The 23,034-nt window shown below is 48.0% G+C and overlaps 1 protein-coding gene across 14 annotated transcripts in view; it reads right to left on the bottom strand.

The window, feature by feature from the left end:
• FHAD1 (forkhead associated phosphopeptide binding domain 1) overlaps positions 1-23,034 on the bottom strand; it is a 152,963-nt gene that overhangs the window by 72,666 nt on the left and 57,263 nt on the right. For all 14 annotated transcript variants that reach the window (XM_063631798.1, XM_063631802.1, XM_055261903.2 and 11 more), the window contains 5 exons: positions 18,686-18,809; positions 14,284-14,414; positions 10,124-10,213; positions 8,649-8,753; positions 1,707-1,814 (listed from right to left, as the gene is read on the bottom strand). In XM_063631798.1, the coding sequence (XP_063487868.1) occupies positions 1,707-1,814; positions 8,649-8,753; positions 10,124-10,213; positions 14,284-14,414; positions 18,686-18,809 (558 nt within the window). The remainder of the gene's footprint in view (positions 1-1,706; positions 1,815-8,648; positions 8,754-10,123; positions 10,214-14,283; positions 14,415-18,685; positions 18,810-23,034) is intronic.

The following is a 23,034-nucleotide window of genomic DNA, read 5'->3' on the forward strand; positions in this document are numbered from 1 at the left end:
CACTGGCAAAATGTGGTTATTAAAGGCTTCAAAGCAGAGCCTTGAAGGGACCAAAAGGGCTACTGCATCAACCTGGGGCCCAAGACACAGGTATTTACTGCACAGGGGAGTTCTAATGGGAAACGTCTTAGGGACATCTCCGCAGTGACCCTGCCAGGAGAAGACCAGGTGACGTGAGGTTCTCAAAGCCATCCTCTGGTTTCACGGCCAAGCGGAGGGTCCCAGCTCACCCAAAGAATTGACTGTATAGAAGAGGCCCTGTGAATGATGGTCCCCTATTGCCATCAGGGGCTCCCCATAGGAATGGCTGCCCAGGGCCATTGGGAGGGAGAGGTCATCTTAGACGTGACCTTGGGCCTGGGGTCACTTGGCTGGGGAAGGACAGACTATTGGACAGGGAGCAGGGCCTTGGAGATACAGGAGCAGGAAGGTGCTGGGAGGCAGAGACAGGGCAGTCTCAGGACCTCCAGGGCTCCTCCTGGATGACCTCTGCCCAGAGCTGGAACAAGAACCTTGGCCCTTGGGCAAGGAGCACAGGTCAGACCCTCAAATCAGGTATGTGTTGGGGGGAAGATTGGGGGTAGCCAATGGGCACAGGGAGAGGCCCAGATAGGCAGGTTCTCTGCCCTTGATAAGGGGCTGGCGCCCCCACAGGAGAAATGGTGCTGGCGGTGACAGTGGTGAATATTTGAATTTTAGGGTGCAGGGACAAAGGCCTGGTCACACTGCCTGGTAAGGCTTGGATGGTAGAAAATGGAAGGGCTTTAGGAGCTGAGCTGGGTAGTTTGAGAGATCCTGGCTTTTAACCTTTCTTGGTAGTTCACAGACCCTCCTGAGAACCCAGTGGGAGACATGGGGGATGGGGGACCCTCCTTCCCAGTAATAAAAAAATACACACACACACACACACACACACACACACACACACACACACACACACACACAGTGTGCGCGCAAACCATTCTGTGGATCCCCTGGAGTCATGGTTTCCAGGAGAGGGACTCCTGTGGAGGAATCTAGGGTGGGCTGCCCCTGGGGGTCCACATTCCTGAGGGTCATATGCCCTCCCATCTTGGTTTCCTGTTTGCTTTCCCTTAGCTTTTGGTAAACTCTCATCTGCACATTCCGGCCCCCATGACTGTGTCACATTTGCCAGGAAGGGCCACCGGCGATTTCAGGCCACAGCATCAAAGAAACGGCACCTCTAGACCAGGTCGGAGTGGCTCACCCGCAGCCGGGAGCTTCTCCATCCAGCATGCACTTTGGACACTCTGGGGTTTTACCTTATTAAGAAAAGTGGCATTTCCTTATAGACACTGACTGTCATGTCTGCTGGGGCCCGAGGGTAAGAAAGATTGTGGTAAATGTCAGGACTAAAAACATTAGGGAGAAAATGCTAGAAACACCACTGGGGGCAAGGGGCTCGGTTAATTGGGGGCAGGCATCGCGCTGGGATTGGCTGCCTGGTCCGGGTCTCGGGTCATCGTCAACTATTCGAGTGGGAGGCCTCCCAGCAGCAGAAACCTGTTTAGCGATGTCCACTGGGGTGGGGAGCTGCAGACAGCCTCTGCTCATGAGATAAATGGGAGAATTAACGCACGTCTGTCTTTCTACCTTGGGTGTCCTCCTCTCTCACCCTCACCGACTGCTTGGGTGCAATCACTGGGGAGCGTGGGCCAATGAGGGGGGCTGTGGAACACGCCTACCTGACCTACTGCCCTCTCCAGATTGATTTTAATGAGGCTGTCTCTGTTCCCCATTTCTTGCAGCTGAAGCAATTTCCTTCTGGAATCCTCCTGAAGCTTCTCTTCAACCTGAAATGACGATGAAAGCGAGTACTTGCTGCTAATGTGATCATAATGCACTCTGGGGAAATTCCTCTAGGATGTCTAATGGCCGTGGGGGGGCCCAGAGGGGTAGGCACAGCTGCAGCCCATGTGGCAGGGGTCATAGGCGTGCACGGGGTGGAGGCAGGCTCCGGGGGCATTGTCCGTTGGGGGAAAGGGCTGGGCTCCGCACCCTGGGCTCAATATTTGTCCTACCCCAGGCTCTAATCCCAGCCCGGTCCCTAACAAGCTGTATGACCTCAGCAAAGTCATTTCACTGCTCTGTGATTCAGTGTCCTTATCTGTCAAATGGGGTGATACTAGTTCCCTCTTCACAGAGTTATTGTGGGGATTTAAAAGAGCTTGGAATAGTGACAGCGCTTCGTAAGGGCTCTATAAGTGTGTTAGATGTTGTGACCTAGAACAGGTGGATGACAGTAGCCACTATGCAGTGTCATCCTAACACCACAAGGAACCGCCGCCCATCGTGGACACTTGGTAAATGTTACTGCTGGGTTTATTATCGTAACTGTTTATTGCTACCACTTCTAGCACACTTACCAAGGGAAACCGCTCTGGGAGACTCGCTAAGCAATGGCTAGTAAAGAATTGTAGCCTGCAAAAGAAGGCGTTTAAAGTGGGGAAACTTGCCCATTTTCCCCCGCTTGCTCGAGTAATGGGCAACTCGAGATGAGCTTGGGCGTATTCGGTGCTGCCCTCTGCTGGCCATTACAGGACCCTGCAGCTGCTCAGTTCGTATCTGAACCATGAATATTTTGGGCATCTGCTGAGCCCGGGCTGAGGCACTTCCAGGAAATGAGACAAACTCTCCTAGATGAGAGGATTTTGTTCTGAAACAACCTCACAAGTGGTTTATTAGGGGGCTAGAGAGGGGTCACACAGATTTCATGTAAAACACCCAGAGCAACCAGTAAAACTTTCTGAGTGGCAGGGTGCAGCCAGTCCCCAGCGAGCTGCTTCCCGGGAAGGCCGGCTAAGCTCGCTGGGCCTCAGTTTCCTCATTTACATCCTCTCAGGTGTAAACATACCCCAGCTTCTGTTTCGGCGGACGTTTTTCAAATGCTGCGAAAGCAGAGGCTGTCCAGGGCTCTGTTCTGGCTCCTCCTCTCAATGAATGGCCTCCCCACCCCCAGCCCCAGCTCTGGCAGTCCTGTTCCTCATATCACTGCCACACAGCAGGCCCTTGGCACCAGCTGTCAGAGATTTATTTATTGAGCTCCTCCCCTGTGCATGGTGATAGGGTTTGGCTGTGTCTCCACTCAAATCTCAACTTGAATTGTATCTCCCAGAATTCCCAAGTGTTGTGGGAGGGACCCAGGGGGAGGTAACTGAATCATGGGGGCCGGACTTTCCCATGCTGTTCTCCTGATGGTGAATAAGTCTCTTGAAATTGATGGGTTTATCAGGGGTTTCCACTTTTGTTTCTTCCTTATTTTTCCCTTGCCACTGCCATGTAAGAAGTGCCTTTCGCCTCCCGCCATGATTCTGAGGCCTCCCCAGCCGTGTGGAAATGTAAGTCCAATTAAACCTCTTTTTCTTCCCAGTTTCAGGGGTGTCTTTAACAGCAGTGTGAAAACGGACTAATACACATGGTCTCAGGCTAGGCCCTGAGCACCTTTGGCCGTGACGCCTCCTTGCCTCTAATTTATTTCCTTCCAGAACATCCTTCATGGTCCTGTGAGAGGGTTACCAAGTGGTGGGGCAGCACTGTCTGGTAGAACTTTCTGCAGTGATGAAGTGCTCTAACTCCATACTGTCAAATAGGGTGGACACTGGCCACATCTGGCTATTGAGCACTGGAAGTGTGGCTCATGTGACTGAGGGACTGAATTTTACATTATATTTAATTTCACCTAAATGGCCACTTGTGGCTAGTGGCTGTGCCACAGTAACTGGAGTCAGACAGGCCTGGCTTCCCCCAGTCTTGGCTTTGCTACTTACTGACTGTGTGCCTTTGGGTAGTGACTTGACTCTATGCTTTGACTCCCTCCTCTGTAAAACAGGCATCTTGAAAAGCTCCAATATATTAAAAAAAAATAAAATGGGCATAATAATTTCTAGGTCAGAGTTGTTGTGAGGATGAAAAGAGATGAAATGTTTGGCAAAATGCTGAGTCCATGCAAAATTGTGGCGCTCATTTTCACCATTATTATTAATCGCAAATTTAAACATATTAGTCCCCTCAGTAGCTCCCCACTGCCTAGGTAGTACACAGCCCACGCTCCAAAACTAATGAAAAACAGCAAGGCAAAGATTCAAGAGGCCCATACGAACCCCAATAAGATAAATAAAAATGAATTCACACCTAGATACATCCTAATAAAACTGCTGTAAATCAAAGGAAAAGAAACATTTTAAAAATCCAGAATATAAAAAGATTATACAATGGTGCAATAGTTAGGTTATAGCTTACTTCTAAATAGCAACAATTGAAGCTGAAAGACAATGGAATGATAGACTTACTGTCATCTATAATGTGCAGAAAGAAAATAATTGTCAGTGCAGAATTCAATACCCAGTCAAAATGTTTCATGAATGAAGGATAAATATAGAAATTTTCAGACACATACACATGCATACCTACACATGCACACATGCATACACATGTATGCACACACAGGCACACACGTGCATGCACACATGCACAATCACACATATGCACACACGTGCTTGCACACAGAAATGTACACACACACTCCTGAGAGAATATGACACCAGCAGAGCCATGCTGAAGGAAAACACTAAAGGATGTTCTTCATACTGAAGAAAAATGATCTAGATGGATGATCAGAAATGTAGAAAACACACAATAGTAATGTGTAGATATGGATGTTGACTATAGAAAAATATTAATAATGTCTTTTGGAGTTTCAAATATAGAGAGAAGTTTAGAAAATGACAACAATGGCATATAAGTCTGGATGGGGTAAGTGAAGTTAAAGTGTCAATCTCTAAGTCATTGTGTTAAGAAGGACATAATTATTAATGAATATTGAATTTTGGTAAGTTGAAAATGCATACTGTAAAATTTAGAATAACCACTAAAATAGTAAAAGAGTTAAAAACTCACCAAATATTAGATTTTCATAAGTCATGAATGCATGCTATTGTCTTATGATTACTAAAAGAAGAGTAAAAGAGAGAACATTTCCAAGCTAATACAGGGGAAAAGCGAATGATAAAAAACTATCAACTCGGCCAGGCGTGGTGGCTCACGCCTGTAATCCCAGCACTTTGGGGGGCCAAGGTGGGCAGATCACGAGGTTAAGAGATGGAGACCATCCTGGCCAACATGGTGAAACACTGTCTCTACTAAAAATACAAGCTTAGCTGGGATTCTCAGCTATTCGGGAGGCTGAGGCAGGACAAGTGCTTGAACCCAGGAGGTAGAGGTTGCAGTGAGCTGATATCGCACCACTGCACTCCAGCCTGGCGATAGAGCAAGACTCTGTCTCAAAAAACAAACAAACAACAACAAAACAAACCCATCAACTCAAAAGAAGGAAAGAATGGGGAGAAAAAGGAACATAGATAGTACACCTGGCCCTGAGCAAGAAGCTAAATTTAAATCCCAATATACCAGCAATTATATTAAATATACTTGGACTGAAAGACAAAGACGGTCAAACTGTATAAAACCTATGTGTTGGTCGGGCGCGGTGGCTCACGCCTGTAATCCCAGCACTTTGGGAGGCCAAGACAGGTGGATCATGAGGTCAAGAGATTGAGACCATCCTGCCCAACATGGTGAAACCCCATCTCTATTAAAAATATAAAAATTAGCTGGGCATGGTGGCAGGCGCCTGTAGTCCCAGCTACTCGGGAGGCTGAGGCAGGAGAATTGCTTGAACCCGGGAGGCAGAGGTTGCAATGAGCCGAGATCAGGCCATTGCACTCCAGCCTGGGACAGAGTGAGATGCCATCTCAGGGAAAAAAAAACAACAACAAAAAAAACCTATATGCTGTTCACATGAGATACACATTGTAAAATAAAGACTGACATAAAAAGTATGAAAAAGATAGTCTATGAAAACTCGAATCAAAAGAAAGCTAGTGTAGCTGATGGAGCTACCTTAATGACAAAGACTTTAAGGGAAAAACATCTCTAGCAATGAAGAGGAACATCTTGTGACGGCCAAAGATTTGATTCGATAGGAAGTAATGAAATGGTAAATATATATGCATCTACTAACACAGCCTCAAAATATATAAAGCAAAGATTGACAATATTAAAAAAAGAAACAGACAAATCCACGATCATGATAGGATCTTTAAACAATATGCCTCTCTCAGTGGCTGACAAAACACACAGACAAAAAAAATCAACAAGAGCATTTAAGTTTTGAGCATTATCAGCAAGCTTAATTTAATGTCCATGTATAGAATACTAAACCCAATGACTGCAGAATGCATATTCTTTTCAAGTGTGCATGTGTAACTGCAGTTGGCCACATGCGGGCCATAAAACAAGTCTCAATTAATATCAAAAGATTGAAGTTACACAGAAGATGTTCTCCGACCACAGTGTAATTAAGCTAAAAATCAGTAACAAAAAAGGTAAGCAGAAAACTCTCATATATTTAGAAATTAGGAAATAAGCTTCATAGTAACCCATGGGTGAAAGAAGAAATCACAATGGGATTTGGAAAATATTTTGATCTGAATAATAACGAAAATACTATGTACTAAGACTTGTGGAATGCAGCCAAAGCCTTGTTTAGAGAAAAACTGATAGCCCAGAGAGCATTTTGACTCCATGTTCATGACTACAACTATTTAAAAGAAAAATATACCATAGCAAATTCATTTTCATTGAGAGGGTATTTTCTAGAGCGAAGTTCATTAAACCAATTGTTTAACAGATTTCCAAATGTTTACATTTTCACTTTAGTCTCCTGAAATTATTTTGATCTGGATCAGTTCTTTTGTAGGCAAATTATACAATTATGATTTGATTCATCCATAAGTTTTTCTGGACCCTATCAAATATTTACCAATCACAAGTCTGTCTGTCTGTGTTTTATTTTGTAGTTCTCATTTCTACCATGTCCATTTTCCCCATATTATATTTTACAAATCTAAACTTTTTCAAGAACATTTGATTTTTTTAAGTGATTATTTTAATTTTTTGTAGAGACAGGGTCTCACTGTGTTGGCCAGGCTGGTCCTGAACTCCTGGTCTAAAGCAATCCTCCTGCCTCGGCCTCCAAAGTGCTGGGATTATAGGCGTGAGCTACCGCACCTGGACAAGAATATTTGATTTTTCTAAGCTTTAATTGATAAATAAATTTTACTCTGTATAGTTTTAACTGTTGATTTTAATTTTGTGTTAATTATTTCTGCCAAGTCTACTTATGTCTGGCCAACTTTTGCAGGCTTCAATACTATCCATAAGATGTGATCCTTGTGTAGTATACATTTCAGCTTGTGAGGTTTTAATGATTTGACTTCTGCTGACTATACTCACATTCATATTAAATAAAATTGGATAAAAATAGATTATTTGCTTTTATTTCTCAGATCATCCCTGAGAACCTCCCTTCACATAGAATTCCTCTGCCTTTTAGATTTGTTCTTAAAATATTCTCAGTTGTGGTTGGGCATGGTGTCTCACACCTGTAAGCCCAGCACTTTGGGAGGCTGAGGCAGGAGGACTGCTTGAGGCCAGGAGTTCAGGACCAGCCTGGGCAACATAGTGAAGCTCTGTCTTTATTAAAAAAAAAAATTCTTAGTTTTCTCAATGACAACCATCTTCTAATCAAATAAAGTAGATGATTCAAATGGAAAGAAATAGATACTGTCTGCACTGTTCAGGACTCTTGAAGATATTTTCAGTTAAAAAAATTAAAATATGTGTGATCCATAAGCATCTTTTATACAACTCTTCAATTGGTTATGTTGCTAAAAGAGGTCACCATTAGTTTAAAACAATAGGACTTGCTGTGCTGATGGAAATTTCCATATCTGTGCTGTCCAGTGCAGCAGCCACTAGCTACATGTGGCTACTATGCACTTGGAACATGGCTGGCAACTGAGGAGCGACGTTTTGTTTTATTCATTTTTAGTTAATTTAATTTTTTTTCTTTTTTTTTCTTTTGAGACGGAGTCATGCTCTGTCACCCAGGCTGGAGTGCGGTGGCGCGATCTCAGCTTGCTGCAGCCTCCACCTCCCGATTCAAGTGATTCTCCTGCCTCAGCCTCCTGAGGGGCTGGAATTACAGGCCTCCGCCACCACACCTGGCTAATTTTTGTATTTTTAGTAGAGACGGGGTTTCACCACATTGGCCAGGCTGGTCTTGAACTCCTGACCTCAGGTGATCCATCTGCCTCAGCCTCCCAAAGTGCTGGGATTACAGGCGTGAGCTACCAGCTTTAATTTAAATGTAAATAGCCATGCGTGTTTAGTGGCTACTGTGATGGATAGCACAGGTCTGGAGTATGCAATACAATTTTTTTTCCCATGATGGGAAGGGACATTAAAATAATTAAGCAACACTAAACTCAAAACTGGGATTGGGAGGCCGGAGGTGGGTCTCATTACCAAAAAGCAAGAAACAGTTTTGGAAGGCAGTGAGGAGTAGTGGGGTTACTCACAGGGGCCTTGGAGTCAGACCAATCTGGGTTCAAGTCCTGACACAACTACTTTATGGAGTGAACCTGGTCCCTTTCCCTGTGTGAGCCTCAATTTTCTCAGCTGTAAGAAGGGTTAATACCAGCATAGGTCACTTAAAGGACTAACAGGGATGATGAGTGGGGAGCTACCGCCCACGCCGCTCTCTGTGTCTGTTGTCCACTATGTACCTTGCTTTTTTCTCTCAGAGTCCTAGAGATCACGCTTTGTTCAGTACAACTCTTCCTCAGCTCCGCCCTAAGCTTCTTCATTTCTTTCTCCATGTCTTGGATTTGCTGAAAAAGTTTCAACAACAGAGGAGTGAACCTCCCTGATGGGGGCAGGAACTGCCTTCTCGGCCGAGAGGTCTGAGCCCTCCTCATCCCCTGGCATCCCATCCATTAAGATCCATTAAGGTGGAAACCTTGTCTGATATCAGCTTGTTTAATTCCTTCTCCTGGAGGAAGGTTTTACATCTCTCAGCAAAATAGACTTTATTTTTCAACTGATATATTAAAAGTTCTGGATAAAGGAAATTAGTTTCTTTTGGAAGTCAGTACAGCTCCTGGATTAAGGACTACAGGACATCCATCAACTCACTTGAAACCCTGCTCTTGGGGTGTATTTTTGAGTTCAATCTAAAGGGCCAACTGTTTAGAAGACTCAACAGGCAAGGTCTGGAGGAACGGAACAATGAAATGTTTTTTCTCTTTTGTTTGAGGCACAGAGTAAAATGTTCCTGGCCTGGAGGAACGGCGCTGGTGTGGGGAAGAGCAAGTTGGGGAAGCTGAGCTTCCCAACGCGTGGAAAACGCACACCTGGTGATGTGCAGGGTAGATTCGGAGGGTGTGAGAAATACACCTCCTTCGACTTTTAATGGTCCTATTTTCATTGTATTTATTTTTATGGTTACCTTCTACATAAGGCAAATAACATTTTTTTTTTTTTTTTTGAGATGGAGTCTCGCTCTGTTGCCCAGGCTGGAGTGCAATGGCACGATCTCGACTCGCTGCAACCTCTGCCTTCCGGGTTCGAGCAATTCTCCTGCCTCAGCCTCCCAAGCAAGCAACTGGGATTACAGGCACCCGCCATCATGCCCAGCTAATTTTTTTGTATTTTAGTAGAGATGGGGTTTCACTGTGTTCCCCAGGCTGGTCTAGAACCTCTGAGCTCAGGCAATCCACCCACCTTGGCCTCCCAAAGTGCTAGGATTACAGGTGTGAGCCGCTGCCTTGTTTTGTTTTTACAAGTGGGTGTTAAATAGTTGTGTTTAAATAAAAATACTTCAGGAAGTGTCAACAATGGTGCCCGCGGCTAGGATAAAACTTGGGACAGTGGAATACATGTTTGGGAGTCACAGGTCAGGGGTGGGGCGGGGGACCATGTGGTGGCCAGCTGGCCAGCCTCCTGTCCCTGTCCCTGGTCTCAACCCCAACCTGGCCCCAGGGGAAACCCTTGAGGGAGCTAGAGCCAACTGCCCAGGGAATCCTGGGGCCCCTTCACCCATCTCTTTCTTGCAGAAGCAGCAGATCAAAGAGCAATGAGAACAAGCAAGCACAGAGCCCCAGAGCTTCGTGCTTAGTGATGGCCCAGGATCCCACCAAGAACCTGAAGGTCAAACTCTGTTTTTTCTGGTGGTACCTATGAAGGAGGAAGCTCAACTCACGGTTTTGCAGAGTTTTAACTCTTTCTCCTGGGCTTCCCTGAGCTCCCTGTGAGCATCTTCCTGTTTTAACTCTTCCTTTAACACCGAGCACTGGGGAGAAAAGGGCAACAGAGAAAGAGGCCAACGTTGGCCATGTAGGGTTGTTGGGGGAAGGAGGGGCTCCAAGGCCCCACATGAGTCCCTGAGAGCATTTCCTGCTGTTACCATCCAGTCACCCACTGAGGTCCCAAAAGGCATCCCATGGTGTCTGACGGGCACACAGGATCCTGCAGCCATTCCCGGTTCTCCACTCAGGAAATCAGAGGAATAATGCCACTACTCTTATCTTCAAAAGCCAGCAATCTAAACCATAAGGAAAATCCAGCTTTGGAGAGTCTGTGCTGAGGAATAAACACTGATGTCCTTGGAGGGCCACTAGTGAGCTTGGACGGCTCTCAGTGCTTCACGCAATTTACTCCTCCAAGACACCACTGCCCTGGGAGCGGCGGTGAAAATGGAACACCCGTTCCGGAGGGCAATTTGGCAACGAGCGTTAAGAACATAAATAATGGGCCTCCTTTTTGATCCAGAAATTCTGCTTTAGGATTGTATAAGGACAATGGCTGGGCAAATCAGCAAGTCTGTAGGTTCAGGGATGTTTTTGAGAGTATTGTTAGCCATAGTGAACAAAAAGGAAATACCTGGCCGGGCGCGGTGGCTCACGCCTGTAATCCCAGCACTTTGGGAGGCCGAGGTGGGCGGATCATGAGGTCAGGAGATTGAGACCACCCTGGCTAACACGATGAAACCCTGTCTCTACTAAAAATACAAAAAAATTAGCCGGGCTTGGTGGTGGGCGCCTGTAGTCCCAGCTACTTGGGAGGCTGAGGCAGGAGAATGGCGTGAATCCGGAAAGTGGAGCTTGCAGTGAGCTGAGATCACGCCACTGCACTCCAGCCTGGGTGACAGAGCGAGACTCCGTCTCAAAAAAAAAGAAACACCCGTGTCCGATAAGCCGGGGGCTATTTGATTCCATTGTGCACAAACAAGAGAATATCATGGAGCTTTAAAGACCCATGAGAAAAGCTCTTATCCATGTGGGGAAACAGTGATTGTTTAAAGTTTAAAAAATGTGTATAGTGTAAATTTGTTGTTATATATCTGTTACAGATATATTTTTTCCAGGTAATTTTAGAAACAAAACAGAAGGAATATGCACTCAAGTACTGACAGATTTCTTGGGGTGGCATTTCTCTTCTCTCTTTAATTTTGCTTTCCAGTTTTAACTACTTTTTATTCTAAAATTAACACAGCACACGTAATTTGAAAAATAAAGACAGTCATTCGGATATTCACATGAGCAATACTCTTGGTCACGAGGAGCCCACGTGCTGATGAACGCCAGGTGCGGCCTGGAGAAGAAGGCAGACCTGTTCCAAGGTCAACGAGGAAGGGAAGTGGAGACACAAGTAACCCAAATGCACTTCGTGGGCAGAAGAGCCCCGGAGGTGCTGTTTCTCCATATTTCTCCCACCTAACATCAGCTCTACAGCCCTGACACACATCCACACACCCACGCACCCCACACGCACCCCCACACCACACCTCCACACCCACACATCCACGCCCCATGCACCCCAAACGCACCGTCACTCACACACTCACCTACACACATCCACACCCCCACAAACCCATACACCCCCACATACCACACCCACACACACACACACCTACACACCTACACACATCCACACCCCCACACACCCATACACCCCCACACCACACCACACTCACACACACCTACACATATCCACACACACACACCCATACACACTTACACATCCACACCCCCCACACACCCATACACCCACACACCACACATCCATACCCTCCCACACACCCCCCCACACCACACCCACACACCCATACACCCACACACCACACATCCATACCCTCCCACACACACCCCCACACCACACCCACACACCCATACACATCTACATACATCCACACCCCCATACACCCCCACACCACACCCACACACACCCATACACTCACCCACACACCTACACACATCCACACCCCCCACACACCCATACACCCCCACACCACACCCACACATACCCATACACATCTACATACATCCACACCCCCATACACCCCCACAGCACACCCACACACACCCATACACTCACCCACACACCTACACACATCCACACCCCCCACACACCCATACAGCCCCACACCACACCCACACACACCCATACACTCACCCACACACCTACACACATCCACACCCCCACACACCCATACACCCCCCCCACACATCTCCATACCCACATACACCCACACCCCACACACACTCATACATCCCCACACCACACCCACACACACCCATACACATACCCTCACCCACACCCACATGCACCCTCACACCCCCACACACCTACACACATCCATACCCCACACCCTTTCCCCCCCACACACCCTCACCCACACATCCACACACACCCCACACACCCATACTCCCCCCATGCTCACACCTATACACCCCCTATGCTCACACACCCATACACACCCCACACACCCTCTCACACACCCACACTCATACATCACATCCCCACACCCCCCACATACCCACACACATCCACACCCTCACACACCCTCACACACACATACACATCCTCACCCTCACACACCCTCACACACACATACACATCCTCACCCTCACACACCCTCCCACACACCCACATACATCCTCACACCCACACCCACATACCCACACACCTGAAACAGCGACAACACACGTAATCCAGGCGGTGACCCTGCTCGGGGGACGGATGCAGAGGGCCTGGCGAGGCGAGCTAACAAGGCGCAGAGGCGGAAGCGCACAATGAAAACCGGCCTGTCACTTCTCAAAACTGATTTTGTTATTCCCATTTCGCTGATGACAAAGGGGAGGCCACATCAGTTATAACAAAAGCCCACTCTGGGCTCGGACCCTGGTCTGTGTGCCCTCGGGGCTCCTGTCCTGCCTTTCCCCAGCTCCAGTTGGGGCACTGCAGTCAGCGCCAGAGGTCACTTCTGCTGCTTCATCCTTGGACCCCCAGATCCACCCTGCCTGGGTGCCCACGCAGGCTTGGCGAACTCATCAGGCACACCTGAGATGAAAGCTGTTAGGTTTTACCTTGACTCACCGTAACAGACACATCTCACAAATACTGAGAAATCCTATAGGTTCAGGATTCTAAAGTCAGAGCATTGAGGTAAATTTTGCAAATATTATTATTATTATTATTATTATTATTATTATTATTATTATTTGAGACGGAGTTTCACTCTTGTTGCCCAGGCTGGAGTGCAATGGCGCGATCTCAGCTCACTGCAATTTCTGCCTCCCAGATTCAAGCTATTCTCCTGCCTCAGCCTCCCGAGTAGCTGGGATTACAGGTGCCCAGCTAATTTTTGTTATTTTTAGCAGAGACAGATTTTCACCATGTTGGCCAGGCTGGCCTCAAACTCCTGATCTCGTGTGATCCACCAGCCTCGGCCTCCCAAGAGTGCTGGGATTACAGGCATTAGCCACCGTGCCTGGCCTCAAAATTACTTTTAAACAGCCCTTGACTTGCCTACCAGGTTCACTCCACATAGAATATTCTTACCCACACTAAAGTCTAAGGGAAGAAATGAAAGTCTGTCTAACTGCACTTGGGCCTGCAAACATTCTGCTTCGAAGGTGACTGTGCAAACCAGTGGTGACTGGGATGAGGTGAAGCCCACCGTGTCCTCTTTTGCATGCAGTGATTCTATTCTGCTTTAATATTAAGCCTTGCCATGGAAATATCCATGCTGAGAGGTGCATTTGCTGCTGGAGTTAACCACACTCATTTATAACGGGCATTAGAAAATATTTCCTGGAGTTGAAGCTACATCTTGCTTATTCTGGGGCACATGCACACCGATCTTTGAAAAGTTGCAAAGAATGTGGCCAGCTGTTTTAGTTTTTCTAGGTGGGCATTTTGTGTTTTGCCCCCCACCCCCCGCCCCCAGCACAATGGTGTGAGAGGAAAGAATGAAATTTAAAATAAGGGCCCAGGGTGAATGAAACAAGCATATCACATGACTTCGCTTTAGTTGTTTTCACCCGACGGCTACAAGGTGACACAGTCATCCTTACTCACTTTAGAGCCAAGGACTTCCAGCTGGTGGTCCTTGTCCTTGTTCTGACTTTTTAGGTGACTGACCTCTTCCTTTAGTTGTTGAACTTGCTCATCCTTTGCTAACATGTCTTTTTGCAAAGATGACACCATCCCTGTAAAAAAGAAGACTCACAGAGGTCAAAGAGGCAGTGAGGATGACTGTCATCACTGCCGCTGTCAACCAGTTTGTGACAAGCCTGGCCCTGAGAAGGGAGGTGTCTCCAAGGATCCCAGGAGCTTGAATGGGGTTGAGACCAATATCCACTGCACATCGTTTGTTCAAGGTCTCAGTGAGAAGGAGAGGTCAGTGCGTGTTGCTGGAGACAGGAAACATCTGTCGGTGGTGCTGTGGGCATCGGCCCTGCCTGGGAACAAAGGCTCAGCAGAGAGAGGGACCAGTAGGGGCCACAAGATGGGCCTGTGGCAGCAAGGGACATGTTGATTCACACTCATCTGAGTTTGGAAATCGTCTCTAGCACTTACTAGCTCAGTCGTCTTTTTTCTTGTCACCCAGGCTGGAGTGCAGTGGCACGATCATGGTTCACTGCAGCCTCGACCTCTTGGACTCAGGTGATCCTCCTGCCTTGGCCTCCCAAGTAGCTGGGACTACAGGTACATGCCACTATGCCTGGCTAATTTTTGTATTTTTTGTAGACATGGAGTTTTGACCATGTTGCCCAGGCGGGTCTCAAACTCCCAGGCTGAAGCAATCCACCAGCCTCCGTCTCCCAAAGTGCTGGGATTACAGATGTGAGCCACAATGCCCAGCCTAGCTTAGTGGTCTGAACAAGTTATTTAACCTCTCATTGTATCCACAGAGTTGTATAAAGAACATAGTAGAGTGGCTAACACATAGTGTTTATTCCCTGCCACCCACGACTATGTGTGGCAGCCAGCTTGCAAAATGGCCCCCATGATCCCTGCCTGTTAGAATACCTGGCCTTGTGTAGCCCCCTCCCACCTCGAAAGGGCTGACGTGTGTAACTCATATGGCACTGTGGAAGTGGTGAATGTGACTTCCCAGGGTGAATCATCAAAGATGTTGTGGTTTCTTCTTTGCTCTCCCTTGGATCACTCAGTCTGGGGAAAGCCAACCGCCATGTTGTGAGGACACTCAAGCAGCCCTAGGGAAGGACACACGTGGTGAGGAACTGAGGCCTCCAGCCAACAGCCATGTGAGCAAGTCATTCCAGAAGGGGATCCTCGAGCCCTAGTCGGGCTTTAGATGACATGACAGCAGTAGCTCCTGCAACCTCATGAGAGACCCTCAGCCAGACTAAGTCACTCCCAAGTTCCTGAACCACAGAAACTGGGTAAGATAAACATATTTGTTGCTTTTTGGGGATAACTTATGTGACAGCAGATAGCCAATATATTATTGTATTATCACATTGAGAAAAAGTGAGAAGGGTGCATAATGCAGTGGTATTGGATTATCTCATACGGTCCTTTTCTTAGAAAAACATTCATCCTAGTTTTATTGGTGGGTATCAGTCAAGAATCAATGACACATCCTTGATTGTGTAATAAAGAACAACATGATTCAGAATTTCATTGTAAAAATGAGCTTTGTCTGGGGGCACGGTTAAGTTCCTTGGAAACAGACTGCTCTCTCTGGGGCTTGCCTGCATGCTTTGTGAGGCGGGACCAGAGTGACCTTTTCTCTGGAATGAATTTGGCTCGAATCTCTACCAGATGCCCTGTGTAGTGCAAGGTTGCCCAATTCTGGATGGTGGGAAAGTGAGCTACTCTCAGGCCCTCGTGGGCTTTGAGATGGTTCCCTCTGCTCCTCCCGGGTGGTTCTTTCCCTGCCCACATGCACGTGCTCATCACACCTGACTCTGCTGAAGACTTGAGGGGGACCCTCTGAGATCTCCGGGGTGCTCTCTGTGCAGCCCCCTCCCACCTGGCATGCCACCCAGCAAACTCAAGCTGTGCTGGCTTCTCCACCTCCATCTCCTCAAGTCGGGCTGACCACTGGGCTCTGTCTGGCTTCCCCTCCCTGCTGTGATCTGGAAACTCTATCCAGCACAAGCCAGCCGGGGGCAATGGTAGATTTCATCTTGTTTGTTTCCACTCCCTCCCAGATCACTGTCACATGCTTCTTGGGGCCAATAGATGGAAACCATTATTTCAGACATTTTTTTCTGTTTGTTTTTCATTTGTTTGTTTGAGTTGTTTCAGGCAGGTGAGGAAATCCGCACCCTGTTCCTCCATCCGCCTCTCTTGCCATGGAAGATGGGGTTTGTGATGTGTTGTGATGGCTTCTGTGAGCCTGGGTCACTGGGTGGCCATAATGACCAAAGCCCCTACTGACCCATGATGGGCCCAGGGTGGAAGCAGGAGATGAATCTGTCTATTGCGAGCCACTGAGACTTGGGGGACTGTTTGTCACTGCAGCATAACCCGGCCCAGTGCTTCTAGAGCTTGAGTGTGCACATGCAGCAGCTGGGAGGCTTGTGAAAATGAAGATTCTGATCGGAAGATCAGGAGTGGGGCCTGAAATTCCCAGTTTCTCACAAGGATCCAGGTGATGCTGATGCTGCTGGTCCAGGGACCACACTTGGGGCTGTGAGAGTGTAGCCCATCCCAGGCCATACCTGAGCCCAGATCTATCTGACTCCTTGATTAGAGAAGTGGTGTCTGAGACAGGCTTGCAGCGTGGATGGGGTGTGATAGGCAGACGCTGGGGAGGAGGGCAGGGCCCAGTGAGATCCCCCTGGGATGCTTGGTGCCCAGAGCAGCCCTGCCCGTAGGGCTCACAAGTATCCAAGAACATTCCATGTTAGGGAAGAGCAGAGGTAGAAGCCTGGAGTGGGGAGGGGGACTGCAGAGTAAGGCAGAGGGAAAGCCATGGCCAGGCGGCCTGGGTCCTGCAGAGACAGCCATTGTGTCTGGCTCAATGCTAGGCTCCGCTTTCACAGCCACGGGCATGTTTCCTGCTGTGCAGGGGGGACTTTAGGAGCAATATGCCCAACCCGGACTCATTCCCTCCCCACCACCTGCTTTTCTCTCTTCCCCCTTTCTCTGTCCATGGCCCCATCATCTGCAGGTCTCTAGACATGTCATTCTCTGCCTTAAAAACCCTAACGTGTCCCATCACACTTAGAAGAAAACCCGAATCCCTCCCCTGTAATGTGGCCCTGCCTCCCTCCTGACCCCACCGGGTCCCACAGCCCCTTGTTCCCTGACCCCAGCCACACTCGCTGGCCGCTGCTCCAACACTGTGGCTCAGTCCAGCCTCAGGGCCTTTGCACCCACGCTCTCTGCCCGGCATACTGTTCCCAGGGGCCTCCCAACAGCCCCTCCCACCTCCTCAGAGATATCCCTGCCCAGGCACTAAGCCAGGGGTGTCCAATCTTTTGGCTTCCCTGAGCCACAATGGAAGAAGAAGAATGGTTTTGGGCCACACATAAAATACACTCACGCTAATAATAGCTGATGAGCTAAAAAAAAAAAAATCTCATAATGTTTTAGGAAAGTTGAGGAATTTGTGTCAGGCCTCAGTCAAAGCTGTCCTGAGCCACATGTGGCCCGCAGGTCATGGGCTGGACAAGCTTGCACTAAGCTATTCCCCTTCACTTCACCCGCTGAAGCACTTCCCCACCACGGTGCCCAGCTTTATTTCCTCTGGAGCACTGATCTCTCTCTGGTACGGGCTTGTTCATTTATCTGTTTACTTCTTATTGTCTGTCATCCTCTCCCAGGTGTGAGCCCCGTGAGCAGAGGGATCTTGACTGTTTGCTCAGGGCTGTCTCTCCCCAGTGCCTAGAACAGTGCCTGGCATCTAGCAGTGCTCCATAAATGTGTTGAATGAATGAATGAATGAATGAATCCAGGCTAAGAAATGGCTGTGCCTGGCAAGGGTGGGCCATGAGTTGGCTGCCCCATTCCCCACCCAAGTTCTTGAGTATCCAGCTACCTCTCAATTAGCAAAATGCTTTCGCTCCAGCCCAAGAGCACCAGTGTGAGATGGGTAAGAGGCTGGGTGCCTTAAATGGGCAACCCCATTTTAGCCGCATTCTAGTTCGCATTCACAGCAAACTGGCTCATGGGACTGCCTGAACCGCAGCTTGTCCTGTGTGCTCCCTGGTGAGGTCCATGCTCAGCAGGCCTTTTAGCTAAGAGATAACATTTGCTCAAATATTTATCAAGGGCTCACTCCAAACCAGGCCCTATGCTAGGAACTGGATGGCACATAAACCTCTGAGGGCAAACTCAGATTCATGGACAGGAGCTGCCTAAAGGGCTGCTGGGAAGAACTCTGAGGCCGCAGCCAAGTTCAGTAACAAAAAGTATGTGGTTGATTGGTAATGTCTGCTGTGGCCAAGAACACTGGGTATGGGAGTGGCAGCTCCTAGGCCCGACTCCAACAAGGGCTCACCTGACGCGATGGCGTTGTCCCTCTTTAAGTTCTCGCCCTCGTTCTTCAGGGATGTGATTTCTGAGTTCCGCTCCGACAGGGTCTGGCATAGCACCTGGCTGTAGCCTTTTTGCAGGGCACTGATCTGTGGGAGGAGGTGGTACAGTCAGAGGGGGGCTGGCCCACATCTGGGAGACACACAGGTACTTCTCACAAGCTTGACAGAAAGATTCAGATTGATTTTTGGCTGGGGTGTTGGGGAAACCAAGCTTTTTAGTTTTAACCAGTGGAAGGGACAGGGGAGAGCCTATTCCTTCAAGGACCACCACTTCCTATGTCACCGAACATGAACCTTATCTTTGTGCCCATAAAGGGGCCCAGGCCTGGCTGCCACTGGGGATACCTGGTTCCTCAATGTGCCTTCTGATGACCTTTGGACTCTCCAGCCATAAAAAGACCACTAGTTGGTTCCAGGTTGCCCAGTACTGACTGGATACAGAGCAAAGTTCAAGAGAGGGAAGCAGGTTATAAAATTAATTCCCTCAAATGATAACAATAGGTTATATCTCATAGAGCACTCTAGAGCTTACAAAGCCCACTCACAGACACTACTCCTTCAACAGAGCCTCATGGCCTCTCCGCAGGAGGCTCCTGGGAATGCTCCCGCATTAGTCTGTTTCCATGCTGCTGATAGAGACATACCCGAGACTGGGAAGAAAAAGAGGTTTAGGCCGGGTGCAGTGGCTTATGCCTGTAATCCCAGCACTTTGGGAGGCTGAGGCGGGCGGATCGCGAGGTCAGGAGATCGAGACCATCCTGGCTAACATGGTGAAATCCCATCTCTACTAAAAATACAAAAAACTAGCCGGGCGTGGTGGTGGGCATCTGTAGTCCCAGCTACTTGGGAGGCTGAGACAGGAGAATGGCGTGAACCTGGGAGGCAGAGCTTGCAGTGAGCCGAGATCACGCCACTGCACTCCAGCCTGGGTGACAGAGCGAGATTCCATCTCAAAAAAAAAAAAAAAAAGAAAAAGAGGTTTAATTGGAATTACAGTTCCACTGGCTGGGGAGGCCTCAGAATCATGGTGGCAGCAAGAGAAAATGAGGAAAAAGCAAAAGCAGAAACCCCTGATAAGCCCATCAGATCTTGTGAAACTTACTCACTATAATGAGAACAGCATGGGAAAGACCAGCCCCCATGATTCAATTACCTCTCCCTGTGTCCCTCCTACAATATGTGGGAACTCTGGGAGATACAATTCAAGTTGAGATTTGGTGGGGACACAGCAAAACCATATCATTCTGCCCCTGGCCCCTCCAAATCTCATGTCCTCACATTTCAAAACCAACCATGCCTTCCCAATAGTCCCCCAAAGTCTTAACTCATTTCAGCATTAACCCAAAAGTCAAAGTCTCATCTGCGACCAGGCAAGTCCTTCCTGCCTATGAGCCTGCAAAATCAAAAGCAAGCTAGTTACTTCCTAGGTACAATGGGGGTATAGGTATTGGGTAAATACAGCCATTCCAAATGGGAGAAATTGGCCAAAACAAAGGGGTTACAGGGCCCATGCAAGTCTGAAATCCAGCAGGGCAGTCAAACTTTAAAGCTCCAAAATGATCTTTTGACTCCAGGTCTCCCATCCAGATTACGCTAATGCAAGAGGTGGGTTCCCATGGTCTTGGGCAGCTTTGCCCCTGTGGCTTTGCAGGGTACAGCCTCTCTCCCAGCTGCTTTCACGGGCTGGCGTTGAGTGTCTGCGGCTTTTCCAGGAGCACGATTCAAGTCATTGGTGGCTCTATCATTCTGGGGTCTGGAGGACGGGGGCCCTCTTCTCACAGCTCCACTAGGCAGTGCCCCAGTAGGGACTCTGTGTGGGGGCTCTGACCCCACATTTCCCTTCTGTACTGCCCTAGCGAAGGTTCTCCGTGAGGGCCCTGACCCCACAGCAAACTTCTGCATGGGCATCCAGGCGTTTCCATACATCTTCTGAAATCTAAGCAGAGGTTCCCAAACCTCAATTCTTGACTTCTGTGCACCTGCAGGCTCAACACCATGTGGAAGCTGCGAAGGCTTGGGGCTTCCACCCTCTGAAGCCACAGCCCGAGCTCTATGTTGGCTCCTTTTAGCCATGGCTGGAGGGGGTAGGATACAGGGCACCAAGTCCCTAGGCTGCACACAGCATGGGGACCCTGGGCCTGACCCACAAAACCAATTTTTCCTCCTGGGCCTCTGGGCCTGTGATGGGAGGGGCTGCTGTGAAGGTCTCTGACATGTCCTGGAGACATTTTCCCCATGGCCTTGGGGATTAACATTAGTCTCCTTGGTACTTATGCAAATTTCTGCAGCTGGCTTGAATTTCTCCCTGAGAAAATGGTTTTTTCTTTTCTCCTCCATCATCAGGCTGCAAATTTTCTGAACTTTTATGCTGTTTCCCTTTTAAAATGGAATGCTTTTCACAGCACCCAAGTCACCTTTTGAATGCTTTGCTGCTTAGAAATTTCTTCTGCTGGATACACTAAAGTATCTCTCTCAAGTTCAAAGTTCCACAAATCTTTAGGGCAGGGGTGAAATGCCACCATTCTCTTTGCTAAAACATAACAAGAGTCACCTTTGCTCCAGTTCCCAACAAGTTCCTCATTTCCATCTGAGACCACCTCAGCCTGGCTTTTATTGTCCATATCACTATCAGGCTTTTTGTCAAAGCCATTCAGCAAGTCTCTAGAAAGTTCCAAACTTTCCCACATTTTCCTGTCTTCTTCTGAGCCCTCCAAACTGTTCCAATCTCTGCCTGTTACTCAGTTCCAAAGTTGCTTCCACATTTTCAGGTATCTTTTCAGCAATGCCCCACTCTATTGGTACCAATTTACTGTATTAGTCTGTTTTCACACTGCTGATAAAGCCATACCCGATACGGGGAAGAAAAAGAGATTTAATTGGACTTACAGTTCCACATGGCTGGGGAGGCCTCAGAATCATGGGGAGGCGAAAAGCACTTCTTACATGGCGGCAGCAAGAGAAAATGAGGAAGAAGCAAAAGCGGAAACCCCTGATAAAACCATCAGATCTCATGAGACTTATTCACTATAATGAGAACAGCACAGGAAATACTGGCCTCCATGATTCAATTACCTCCCCCTGGGTCCCTCCCACAACATATGGGATTTCTGCGGTACAATTCAAGTTGAGATTTGGTGGGGACACAGCCAAACCATATCAGCTCCCATTTTGCAAGTGAGGAAATCAAGACTCAGAGGGGTGAGGTTGCTTGCTTGGGATTGCACGCATCAGTCGGTGGTAGAGTTACGATCCAAATCCAGGCTTTAGTTGCCTGCTTCCAGTTCTTTCCACGTGGCTCTAGGAACCAGCATTAAGAGCCTGAGGCTGTGGAGCATGGTAGGGACTCAGGAGCCAGAATGCCGTCTGCAAAATCCATCTCTGTGTGAAGGTAGGGAGGACATCAATTCTGTCCCATTTTTTAATTCTGTAAGTGCAGTGACAGTCGTAATTTCAGGGTTGTTGAAAGCATTTTAATAAGTTAGTACATGTAAGAGTACTCAGACCATGCCTGGCTCCCCACATAGATACTAGCTCTGATTATTCTACGGTGCATTTTAGCTTCTGCTTCTCTTGCCTGCCTCCAGGAAGGTAGATTGATAATATTTTTGTGTGCATTTGTAAGCCTTGCCTAGGCTCACTTAAACGCCAGTGTGATCGTTATTAAGAGGAGTGCAAGAATCCCTGTGAATCATGACATCGTGTTGCAGGCATATCATAAGATATGACAGGGTGGGAGCGGGGGGACCCCGACAATGCAGACACGGTGTGCCCTGCACCTGACCACCAGGTGGCGCTCATAGTCTGCTTTTAGTGTCTGTCCCTGAAAACCTTGTGGCTATGACACGGTGGTAGAATTAACAGAAGGATCAAGGTTTCACAATTTCTACGGCCCATTTCGTGTACCAGTCACATTTTCCTTGGGGCATCTGAGACACTGGAGAAGGGGTGCTCACTAGAAGATGGAGGGACACGGGCTGCAATGTCCCAATCCTCTCCAAGGCCACACTTGTGCAGGTCTCCGCTTTGGAAACTTGGAGTGAAAAAAATTATTTCACCTCTTCCTGTTTTCTGTGGGGACATGCAACTGTCCCATAAAAAGGCATTTGGAATTTTTTTTTTTTAAAGTTACAGCTCTTCTCAGCTTAATACTTTTGTTTGTATACCAGAGGCACAACACAGAGAGAAACTTCCAGAAGGGATGGGAAAATACATCCCCCAGACTCCAGTGCTGTCTGACAGATACGAAATGTTTCAATCTAAGTACCAGAGCTTTAGGATATCAGACTGTGGGAAAACTCCAAGTAGTCTTCAA

The sequence above is a fragment of the Symphalangus syndactylus genome, chromosome 22 (genome assembly GCF_028878055.3).
Source record: "Symphalangus syndactylus isolate Jambi chromosome 22, NHGRI_mSymSyn1-v2.1_pri, whole genome shotgun sequence".
Lineage (NCBI taxonomy): Eukaryota > Metazoa > Chordata > Mammalia > Primates > Hylobatidae > Symphalangus > Symphalangus syndactylus.